General features: G+C 34.7%; 1 protein-coding gene across 4 annotated transcripts in view; it reads left to right on the plus strand.

Annotated features, from left to right (window-relative positions):
• Nucleotides 1-13,253, plus strand: part of LOC145673262 (uncharacterized) — a 333,328-nt gene that overhangs the window by 273,917 nt on the left and 46,158 nt on the right. For all 4 annotated transcript variants that reach the window (XM_081742792.1, XM_081742793.1, XM_081742789.1 and 1 more), the window contains one exon: nt 11,166-11,289. In XM_081742792.1, the coding sequence (XP_081598918.1) occupies nt 11,166-11,289 (124 nt within the window). The remainder of the gene's footprint in view (nt 1-11,165; nt 11,290-13,253) is intronic.

Here is a 13,253-nt window from a genome sequence, read left to right on the forward strand (position 1 = left end):
ACGGTAGGCTTGCAAATGAACTATAATATGGTGATGAACTATAATATTGTTGGATTCCCCCCCCCCCTATATTTTTGGCCTGGCTACCGACCTGCCTGGAAGGCAACGTTTAATACTTAAGATCCCCTAGAAAAATACACAATGTAGGTTCCCTAGAATGTAACACTTTTATTACACCTACCTCTAGGGTTGCCAATTGGCGTTTTGCTGAAGTGGGACCCAGATTATATTTATGTTTCGTCATAGGGAAATTTATTTTGTTTCGATGAAGGAGAAACAGCAGCACCTTAAATTATTTTCAATTCTTTTGGAAATTGTATGGTAAGTTTATTCCGAGTGTCACAAGCTAAGTTGAAGGGACACTATTTGACACAACTTAAAACCTATATATTATTTCTGTAGGCCCAAATATATACGTACTAGACATTTTACTGTAATGGATCCAGATTACATTTTTTGTTTCATTTAATAGATTCCTTTTTGAGGAGGAAAGGCAGTTAACCTATTCCATGTTTAGTTTATACATTTATGTTCGTACCGTATTATGTAGAGCAAGAAATTTTATCTTGAAATATCTCCCCTCAAACTGCGGAGAGTTTAAATGGGAGGCAGTGAGTGCTACAAATTATGATACTAAGTATATTGATTCATAACATATGGGTTTGCGACCCATTGTTTAGTCCTGAAGGAATGTTCGGGAATCATGAAATTCTCGTATCGGTCTTCATATTCTGTGACGTCACTATTTTCTGCTCACATAATGAGTCAAGTAAATATTAGTTTAGGGTCCCGTTTAGCAGCGAGGCTAAATGAGACGTGAACCTACAATTTAATATGACATCCAAACCACATGAACTCCCACCAGGGATCGAACCCAAATCTCCCACGCAGAAGGCGCGTACGCGAACTGCTTAGCCATTAAAAGGCACGGTAGCTGAGGAGTGGAGCGCTTACCTTGGGTCTCTTGTTCTATCCCTGCCCAAATAAGTTTGTGGTGGACAAAATCATGTCCGTGGGTTTTCTCTCGTAGTACTCCCGTTTCATCCCACATTCCCATTCCACCAATTCTTCCATTATCATTCACTTGTTTTAATCATCGTCTCCCTTAGCCTAACGGATATAATAATGGGACGTTAAACTCAAATATTTCAGATTTAGCCACGATGGAGCTCTCCTATACTGAGTAACCACTCAAAGAGAACAAAGCGAAAAAGCAGGAAACGGCTTTTGATAAGAACAGTGGTGGAAGACAAACAACATCGAAGGATTTGTAGATTCACTACTCATACACTATAGATATACCACATAGACTTGATACCTAGTCTTTCATTCCAAGCGCTGCTGTCGGTTGAAGGAATTCCACTCCCTTTTGGGGCCGCGGTGGCTCAGTGGTAGAGCGTTCACCTCTGGTGCATGGGGTCGCGGGTTCAAACCCTGCTCCCGCCAAGTGAACTTTGTGGTGGACAAACACCGTGTGCGTGGGTTTCATCGGGGTTCTCCCGTTTCCTCCCACTTTCTTCATTCCACCATTTCATTCATTTATCATAATCACCGTCTCTTTTAGCCTAACCGGCATAACCGTTGGACGTAAAACTCAAAAATTTCACTTCATTTTTTCCACTCCCTTTCGCTGAGGCTCTCTCGCTTAGCAACAGTTGAATCCTTATTTAACGCGTGGGTGTGTCGAGGATGTGAGGTTTAGTTCGCATTTTTGCCATGGTTCAAGACATTTTGGCAGCACTATAGCAACACTTGTTTCACTCCATTCCTCTACGTTGCCCTTTTCCCTCCTTTGTTCCAGTTATTATCTCTGTCCCTTCCCCGATCGTATAACCCTGCTCCTGCATCATAATCGGCCAGCTGAAAATGGTTCTTTCATTCAGCTAGTATTATCCCCTTTGTAGCTGAGTGGCTAACGCGTATGATTTGCATGTGAATGGTTCCAGGTTCGATTTTCGATAGGGAGATACTTGGCTCAGATACAAACTCTGAGTAGTGGTTCGGATCGTACTTTAAACCGTAGGTCCTGCATCATACAGTCCCGGCACTGAAAAGAGACGTTCATCTTCAATCATTCAAACTACACACGAAGAATGATTTAATCGGTCCTTTGCCATGAGTAGGAAGTTAATACAGATTAGAACCATTCAAAAGTTTAGAATTCTATATTGCTTTTGTGAAATTTATGTCTCAGGAGGGGCACTTCACACACCTCGATTGGAGAACACTTCTGAATAAGACGATCTTCTAGCAGCAAAAAAAAAAAAAAAAAATATAAACAAACTTCATAAAAGCGCTAAAAGTTACTTTTGAAGCGCTAGAAATGACTTTTTTAACTGCTAAGATGTTATTATTACAAATTAAAGAAAGTTTGAAATCTGTGCTAATCCTACAAAACCATTGTCAAATATAGAGTTATAGTTTCAATCAATGCTAATATTATTTGGCATTAACTTAAATGCCTTGGCACAGATTCCAAATTTCTTTTATTGATAATAGTAACATTTTAACGCTTTTTAAAAATTATCTCCTTTATAGCGCTTTTAAAATTATTTATTGCCTTTTAGCGCTTTCTCGAAGTCAGTTATTTAAAAAGAAACGCTTGTAGATTTTCTGCTTTTTAGCGCTATTTTGAAAACTCACCTAATACTTTAAAAAAAAAGTTTATTTTATTTTTCTGCTCTCGTTACCCCAGTAATTTAGGCAATTACCTAAACTTAAAGGTAGGACACTAACTTAATATAAAGTCGGTCGGTTTACTAAAAATTCGTGAACAAATATTTTTCTCTAAATCGGCCTGTATATCACGGAATTATATGTGAACATAGCTTCACGCAGTTGCGGTATTAACACTCAGCCGTTGAGCAGTTTCATGGTCTACCTTCAAGACTGTTATAAGATCTTTATGAAATTTATAGATTACCACCATGGAAGTTTGTTCTTTCAAATAGAAAAACAATTTTCAAAATCGGTGCACCTTTGTCGAATTTACGTGTGTAAATACAAACATATATACAGACATGACGCGTCCAAATAAGCTCTCCTTAGCCAACTGGATCCACTTTCTTTCTTGTATTCAAATTTCTCCAAGATCCATATTAATATTGTCCTCTCATCTGCACCTAGGTCCTCTTAGCGATCGTTTTTCCAATGGATTTTCAGTTACAGTTTTGAAAGTGTTCCTACTTTCTTTCATTCTGGTTACAAGACCTGCTCACCTGAGCCTCTTATAGTTAATGGTCCTAAGAATGTTTTTTAAAGTGTTAGAAATAGTGCATTTCCTCGTTATGAAGTTTCCGCCATTCTCCTTTTCAATTCTTCTTAGATCCGAATATTCGCCTTAGGATTTTATTCTCAAATACTTTCAGTCTACGTTCTTCCCTCAGAGTAAGCGACTATGTTTCGCAACCATACAGTACAACAGCCATATACACGGTGTTTCAAAACAATACCGACAGCGTTTGGGAGGTGATTTCTGATACCAAGGTAAGACAGGATGTATAGACCAACCTGGATGCACAAATGCTTCTTTTCGGAGTTATTGGCTGCCGAAAACATAAAAGAATGAACTTTAAAGGTCCATAGCTCCAAAACTATGGGACCTACCATAGTCGAGTCAAGACTTCACTTAGAAACTAATATGTGCCCTATCCAAAAATGCATGTTTCGGAATCCTGCAGTACTTCCACAACCATTTTTATAGAGGTAAATAGCGACTAATTCAAATTATATGCCTGCAGCCAAACTTCTATAAAAATTGTTGTGGAAGTACCGCAGGATTCTAAAACATGTATTTTTGGATAAAGCACATATTAGTTTCTAAATGAAGTTTTGACCCGACTACGGTAAATCCCATAGTTTTGCAGCTATGGACCTTTAAAATTCATTTTTTCATGTTTTCGGCAACATATAACTCCGAAAGAAAGCATTTGTGCACCCAGGTTGGTCTATACTTTTCATCTTATCTTGATGTCAGGAATCACCTCCCAAACGTTGTCGGTGTTGTTTTGAAACACCCTGTACATAAGGAGTGAGTTGAGAACTAGTTATCTTTTAGAAGTCGGTTAAAACTCAGTAGAAAGTAATGAAAAACTGTCTTCTTCAATTAGTTTACATAAGACCTCACTTACCTAATTATGAAGTGAAATGAAATGAAACCTCTAATCTAGAGTCCTACTAGTGTACCCTTTAGGCTAGAGCAGGCAGATGGTTAACAAAAGTGATCGATCGTCAAACGGTGGAATGAGAACGTAGGAGGAAACTGGAGAACTTCGAGAAAATCCACAGATACGATGTCCATCACAAACTCACTTGGGCTGGGATCGAAATAATACGAGATCTTGTGTGATAAACAATACTCTCCATTGAATGCGACCTATGACATTTCCCTATCTCACTTTTTGTTTCATAATTTTATGTTCAATCCTATGTACAGTAATTTATGGACAATGGACGTTTTATCTGAAACATCCTGTATATAATATATTACATACAATAGAACGTCGATTATCCGAACGTCGGTCAACCGAACGACCGCTTAACCGAACTGTGTACTCGCTCGCACCTGTTACTCTCCCACCCTACCGTCCATCATCCCCCCTCACTCCCAAACCAAGTTTCCCACAGTAGTCGCCGCACTGAGCCACCGCTGGCGGAACATTGCTTCTAATGGGGCCTTCATAAGGCGCTGCTGACCGGCCAAGCCGCCAGTCGCTGTGTTTCAACAATCAGCACACTTCTGTCGGTTTGGCACTGGCTGTAGAAGTACAGTACAGTACAGTACAGTTCGATTATCCGAACAAACCAGTTTTCCGAACACCCATGTCCCCCAATTACTTCGGATAATCGACGCTCTACTGTAATTATAGAAAACGTGATATTAGACATCAGAAATGAAGCATACTGCAGAACGACACATCAGCAAAATCCACTTTCGGTATCACTGTAGTAGAAGAGGGGGCTTTCAGCCAACGTTTACGCCCTTATCTATGCCACTGGTCGGAGGCACGGCGGCTCAGTGGTAGAGCGGGTACCTCTGTTGCTTGTGGTCCCTGATTCTATCCCCGGCCAAGTGAGTTTGTAGTGAACAACATCGTGTCCAATGGGTTTTGTCGGGGTACTTCTGTTTCCTCCCATATTCTCATTCTACTCCATTATTCCATCATCATTTACTTGTTTTAACCATCGTCTCCCTTAGTCTAAAGCGCATAAATGTGGGACGTTAAACTGAAAGATTTTATTTTTATTTGTTTCCTACACTACAAAATTCTTTCCATCATTAAGTTCTTAATCTTCATCTTTTTGCCCTCGTGCATTCGTCAATTTGTCTGAAATAATGTAAGTGCATTAAACTGCCCCCTCCTTCCCGAAAAATAAATAAAACAATTTTCTTTCAGTGTGTACAGTATACTCTCGACCATCCGGTCTAACAGTGTTTCTTCCAGACACGTTTATTGGGGGGCACTGCCCCCCCCCCGGAGCCCTGAAAGTGCCCCCCGGAGGAGACCAAAATAATACGTCTATAATACAATAATAAATAGAATAATTCCAGCAGTGCCCCTCGGAATACTAACTGTCACTCCCCCGGAACACTTTTTCTGAAAGAACGACTGCGGCCTAATATAACGGAAAGGCAGGTCGAATAACAGAAAAGCCTGAAGACCGGAGTTCTTTTATTACTCACGTCTTGCCTCGACCAGTACTATTAAAAACATACTTTTTTTAAATACCAAACTCCGCACTAATTCATATTCTCTAATCTCTTGGTACAGGCAGTACTTTACAAATGTGTACACGTACGTTTAAAAAATGTATTACAAATAAAGAAAGTCCAAGAACAAAAATATTGTACATATTTTAAGATAATTTAATAATGTCTAACTTAGCTGCAGCAAACATAGAATGATGAACACTGTACATATATACATCGGCGCAAATCTGTCTTCAACATTGGGGGGAAGGGGTAAGACTGTTCTCATAAACTTTTTTTAAAGCGATGTTCCAATATGGAGGGGGGGGGAGATGACTCATATTACGGTATATGAATCTGATTTCTGAGGTGAACCTGTTGTATATTATACAGCAAAGGACATCAATTTCATCTCCCTTTCCTTTGTGGCAGTCGGGCACAAATCATCATATTTCTTCCCCCAAAAAAGCTTTCAAATCGTATTATTGCGGGGACATGTCCCCCTCATCCTTCGGGATTTGCGCCAGTGCATACATATAATTTTTAAAATAAATAGAACATTAACGTAAAATGTAGGCCTTTAAATAGATGGATAACTCTTAAATAAATTTGTTTTACTGGTCATTGATTTACTTTTTAAAAATCCTTGATAGATGCTGCTTTTTATTGGCAATAGTATGTGTTTTACGAATGTGTTTCAAGTTGAGTAGATCGTTCAAACAAATTATTTGTAAATTATTTGTTATTTTATTACGAAGTTTTTTTTTTTTTTTTTTTTTTTAATTGGGCCGGATAGTACGGAAGCCGAAAAATCCTAAATCTACTGTACTTCTTTCCGCTTTTCAAGTAGGCCTATATCAAGGCAAAACAGAAAAAGAAAATGTACACGTGATGAAATCAACAAATACAGTAGTAGGTTAATAAGTTATATTCCAAATTTGTTAATCTTTAAAATAATATTATAACAAGATGATTGTGAAAGGATGTTTGAGGGAAGGGGGTGGATGTTGCAATACAGTTGACCTGATGAACTGCTTTTTTTTCTTTTTTTCCTTTTCTATACGTTGAGAAATTTCAAAACAAAATAAGGTATTGGCATATGTGAATTCAACTATCCACTAACAATACGCCATGTGTTATAAAGAGAAATTTCAGCCATTTTTCGATATATCCATCAATAACGTAGCTTCAAATATTGCACAATATTGCCTGTTTGCTTTTGGTTTATTTCGTAAAGAGTATTGCAGATTGTAGTATCGAGGTCTGCAAAATAAGTTTTATAATATTGTTATATAATCAGGTGTTTCTAATGCGTTCTGTTTCATTGATCAAGGACGATCGCATTGTTTTCTATTGTATTTTTATATAGTTTTTTTTTTAATTTCTGCGTTCCTTTTGCATTCCATGGCTCTTACTTGTCCTATGTGGGTTATATATTTCAAGCAGTTACAATAATATCCTGTTATAACTGTTCTCAATAGTTTAATTAATTAATTAATTTAATAATGTTTCATATACAGTCCGGAAAGCCATTACAGACACTATCTATAAATCACACCGAGACATTATAGACCTCATCGAGCTTAACAAAATGATATGGGTGTGTATAAATCCACATGTGTAGTTTTCGAGAAAGTAGACAAAACTATTGTTTTTTTTTTGTTAAACCTAAAAAAATGGTACTGTACTATTATCATACCATCTATTAAAATAAAACAGATACCGCATTATAACTTCGTCAAGGTTTTATTCTGACACTAATAACACGACAGTAAATACCAGGCATGTACCCAAAAATGTTTGTTGTGTGGGGGCCAAGTTTTGAGAGGAAGGCCAGTACTAGAAGCCACTACATCTATGTATTATTGAATGGGTATGATTTTCTATCCGTAAAGAGGATAAGTAATTGTAAAATACTTCTACTTATATTTTAAGAAAAAATGGTAAACCTAGATTATATATATATATATATATATATATATATATATATATATATATATATATATATATATATATATATATATATATATATATATATATATATATATATATATATATATATATATATAACAGAAAGATTAGAGATTAGTGATTAGATTTCTGGGCTGTCGGCATCTGTGGCTATTTAGCCCGTCACGTATACGAGGGATGGCGTCCCTTGGCGAGCACACTGTCCGATGAAAAGGAAGAAAGCGGACTGGGACCATTATGCTAGTACCATCCCGGCATTTGCCTGGTGTGAATGAGGGATGCCCAGGGAAAAAACCTCACTCAAAATGGCTGGCCTGAAAAAGCTGTTACACTTTTTCGACCGTGTCCCTACTTATAACAGAAAGAGTACATATGAAGTGTAAGATCAAATGTTCATACTACATCAATCATTTCCCTGTTAAACAAGTATAGTTTTATTGATAAAATGTACAAATGTATGTTGAGTTAGGAAGTTTCTTTCTTGGAGGGAGGGGTCTGGATAGGGTGAACCTCCGACGTGAGTGCGTCTCTGGTACATACTATTTATTGCTAGTGAGACGTACCCCAAAATGATCATTAACTTGCAAACTTTCAAATGTATGAACTCATTCTTTGTGGCTATATGGTAGCATAAGCGCCTTCAGCATGAGAGACGAGACGAGAAAAAAAGTCTTCAAAAGACGAGACGAGAGTTCTACAAAAGGAAACTACGAAACGAAAACTTTATTTCTCGTCTCGTAGGGAACACAAATCTCCAAAATTTCTCATTTCCTCCTACTACTAGTTAGGTTTAGTTAGGTATTTACTTATCCAAATTTTTGGAGGGTTATTTGAAATTTTACATTTCCCTCGTGTATTTTACACACTTTTTTTAAAGAAAAAATATTTCTAATTTGACCACAGCCTATGAGGTTGGTAGTCTTTACGCTAAAGCTTTTCACCCCGCGTTCATCTACTGGCACTATTATAAAGACTTTAGGTTTACTTACTTACCTTTGCATTCATTACTGTTGACATAAATCTAATTAATTATAATTATTTGTTGGGTTTAAGCCTTTGTCCCACTGTACACTATAGGTTAAAATCATGCTTAATTAAATGCTCTAATTGTTTACTTATCCTAATAATAAATGGCTAGATTAAAATCGTACTTAATTAAAAGCTCTGATTGTTTACTTATCCTAATAATAAATGGCTAGATTAAAATCGTACTTAATTAAAAGCTCTGATTGTTTACTTATCCTAATAATAAATGGCTAGATTAAAATCATGCTTAATTAAATGCTCTAATTGTTTACTTATCCTAATAATAAATGGCTAGATTAAAATCGTACTTAATTAAAAGCTCTGATTGTTTACTTGTCCTAATAATAAATGGCTAGGTTAAAATCATGCTTAATTAAATGCTCTAATTGTTTACTTATCCTAATAATAAATGGCTAGATTAAAATCGTACTTAATTAAAAGCTCTGATTGTTTACTTGTCCTAATAATAAATGGCTAGGTTAAAATCATGCTTAATTAAATGCTCTAATTGTTTACTTATCCTAATAATAAATGGCTAGATTAAAATCGTACTTAATTAAAAGCTCTGATTGTTTACTTGTCCTAATAATAAATGGCTAGATTAAAATCATGCTTAATTAAATGCTCTAATTGTTTACTTATCCTAATAATAAATGGCTAGATTAAAATCGTACTTAATTAAAAGCTCTGATTGTTTACTTGTCCTAATAATAAATGGCTAGGTTAAAATCATGCTTAATTAAATGCTCTAATTGTTTACTTATCCTAATAATAAATGGCTAGATTAAAATCGTACTTAATTAAAAGCTCTGATTGTTTACTTGTCCTAATAATAAATGGCTAGGTTAAAATCATGCTTAATTAAATGCTCTAATTGTTTACTTATCCTAATAATAAATGGCTAGATTAAAATCGTACTTAATTAAAAGCTCTGATTGTTTACTTGTCCTAATAATAAATGGCTAGGTTAAAATCATGCTTAATTAAATGCTCTAATTGTTTACTTATCCTAATAATAAATGGCTAGATTAAAATCGTACTTAATTAAAAGCTCTGATTGTTTACTTGTCCTAATAATAAATGGCTAGGTTAAAATCATGCTTAATTAAATGCTCTAATTGTTTACTTATCCTAATAATAAATGGCTAGATTAAAATCGTACTTAATTAAAAGCTCTGATTGTTTACTTATCCTAATAATAAATGGCTAGGTTAAAATCATGCTTAATTAAATGCTCTAATTGTTTACTTATCCTAATAATAAATGGCTAGATTAAAATCGTACTTAATTAAAAGCTCTGATTGTTTACTTATCCTAATAATAAATGGCTAGATTAAAATCGTACTTAATTAAAAGCTCTGATTGTTTACTTGTCCTAATAATAAATTGCTAGGTTAAAATCGTACGTAATTAAAAGTTGTAATTGTTTACTTCTTCTAATAATAAATGGCTAGGTTAAAATCGTACTTAATTAAAAGCTGTAATTGTTTACTTCTCCTAATAATAAATGGCTAGGTTAAAATCGTACTTAATTAAAAGGTCTAATTGTTTATTCCTCTTAACATAACAGTAAAACACGTTTATGTTTATCATCATCATTATCCATTTTCAAATAATTGAATTTTAAAATATAGTTTGTAAATTGCAATTTAATCGTCATAATAGTTTAAAATCGGCAAATTGCATGCACTGCGTCAGGCAAGCAAATAGTGCAGGTACCGTAGCGACGCCTATTGGCTTGATCGTAAAGTATTATGAATTAGCGTTACCCACAAACTGACATGTTTTGTACTTATATATAGGATTCATGATTAGTCTTATGTTCCAAAATTACCATAGCATAGCGTCAACTTGAATAAACCTTAGAATAAGAGATGTATTATAATTTTAATAAAATCCTCACATTTACACACCCAGATTTTTCAGTGTCCAAAAGAGGTTTAAAATGTGTGCGAATTACATGAATAAACACGGTATTCCTATCGTGCGCAGTAGCCGAATCAACGTTTGACATTGAGTGCTGCTCCTTCGCCGAGCAATTCGCTTAAAACGACGTTTTGCCAATGCTGAGATATGGGAGTCAAACTCTGCCGGCATGCTGTGTATATTCTTAGTGAGGCAAGAACCTTATCAACAACAAGTGCGCCAATATTCACTCCTCAAAGCAAATTTCTCATTGGGAGTATGGTAATGCAGCATCTTAAAATCATTGATTAACATCAAACGAAGTAACTGGGTAGTATATCTACTTATTGGTTTCCCATTCTTCTCATAATCTGATAACTTTTAACAAAGTCCCTGACAAATAAGCGGGAAATGCAATATGTAATGAAAGATTAAATTGCCCTAAAGACTTTACAGTTCAATAATTTATATGTCAATGAACATTTTTATTACTCTTATTTTATTGCTCTATATATTTATAACTTTTATCATGGTGGTAATGTATTAAGATATGTATATTTGTTTCTCTTTTCAGTACCTGGATTTCGATAACCTACCGGATACAAATTTTTCCTGTGATGGTAAAGTGATAGGTGGATATTATGCCGATATTGAAACGGGGTGTCAAATGTTCCATGTTTGTACAATTGGACAGAAAGGTAAGTTCAAACTAATGAACCACGGTCACCTAGACTTCGTAGATAAAATTTCTGGTCATTGTGTATGGTAAAGCTTCGAATTATGTCGAATTATGCTCTAACAATAAAAAGAATCTATATGGTAGAAACTAATACGAAATTGAAGAGAAATACTTTTCTTATAACGGGTAAGGGCACAAGAGATACTATGGGTGCGTCAAGTAATTTCGCCACTTCCGGTGATAACTAAAGTGCAAAGTTGCAAAAGTTGCAAGTTTGATTCCAAATAGTATGGGTACATAATTCACATTGTTTTCTTAGAATACCTATCTTCCTTATTTTCTTTATACTTCCCTTATCTTACTTATATTTATTTCTTTTTCTCTCTTTTCAATATTTCGGAAAGTTAGACCAAAATTATAATTCTGTCCCTTATAATAATGTTTTTAGACCAACATATATCATAACCATTATTAAGTTCTAGATGTTACACGTTTCTCTCCAACCTACGGGAAACAAATAATGCCAGAAGTACTAAAGGAAATGCGTAATGCTTAACCTATTCATTATCTGATAATCTCAACGAAGTTCGTGACAAATAAGGAAAAAAAGACATTATGTAATGAAGAATAAAATTGTGCTAAACACTTCAAAGCAAAAAACATGCTCAGTGACTTACATGATATGTCAATGAACATTTTTAGTTGTTCTTAATTGATTTTACTGTCATATGAATTCACGAATCGTATTAGTTGGCAATATATTAAGATATGTATATTTGTTAAGATTATGGTTTGTTGAGAGTAATTGACGAAAGGTTACAGAGAAGAGCAAAGGAAGTTTTGAGTTTATTAAACTATAAAAAGTTCCAGACAGAGTAAGCTGGGAATTGTTGATGGGAGTTCTAAAGAAATTTGAGTTGCAATGAAAGGGCCGAAGACCCATAAGAAGGAAGCAACAAGCGAGATGCAAAATATGGAAAGAAATGAGAAGGAAATACAATTGGAATACAAGTTCAACAGAGATATTGCTTCACATCAATCTTATTTGTATAGGACAAAACGAAGGAGGACATGCTTATGGCATTTGGGTAGGACTCATAAGGATTAGGTGTATACGGTTCGAAGACAATATAGCGCTTATTGTGGAATCTCAACAGGAAATTAATATATAACGTTAAAATTCTCAAGGGAGGTTACGAAGAATGTAGAAACAAACGATAAAAGGACAAAACCAATGGCTAGAAACAAAACTGTTTTTATTAAGTGTAAAAATAGGGGGGAAAGTGCAACAGATAGTTTTTAGTGCTGACGTATAATAATAATAATAATAATAATAATAATAATAATAATAATAATAATAATAATAATAATAATAATAATAATAATAGTGAAACATGAAGTACCTCCGATAAAAATAATTTGTTCAAAATTCTCTCGTTTTATAAACTTCAAAATAGGTAACTCTTAATTGATTTGGAATAAATTGTATATTTATTTCGATAAGCAAATTGTATTAATTGTCGTTTGCCTTTCTCTAACGGTGACACACACGCTTTTCTTAACAGTGACATATATAACCTTCCTAACACTGACACACATACTCCTAATAGTGACAAATACATCCTAACAGTGACAAATCTATTCCTAACAGTGACAAATATATCCTAACAGTGATAAATATAGTCCTAACAGTGACAAATATATCCTAACAGTGATAAATATACTTCTAACAGTGATAAATATATCGTAACAGTGACAAATACTCCTAACAGTGACAAATATATTCCTAACAGTGACAAATTTATTCCTAAAAGTGACACATATACTCCTAATAGTGACAAATATACAGCTAACGTTGACACATATACTGCTAACAGTAACAAATATATTACTATCAGTTATACACGTACTTCTAACAGTGACACAGGTACTACTTCTCAATGGTAAGAGGAAAATACACGAAAATACTCGATGGACATACTA

This window comes from Thermobia domestica, chromosome 16 (genome assembly GCF_964235325.1).
Source record: "Thermobia domestica chromosome 16, izTheDome1.hap1.1, whole genome shotgun sequence".
Classification (NCBI taxonomy): Eukaryota; Metazoa; Arthropoda; class Insecta; order Zygentoma; family Lepismatidae; genus Thermobia; species Thermobia domestica.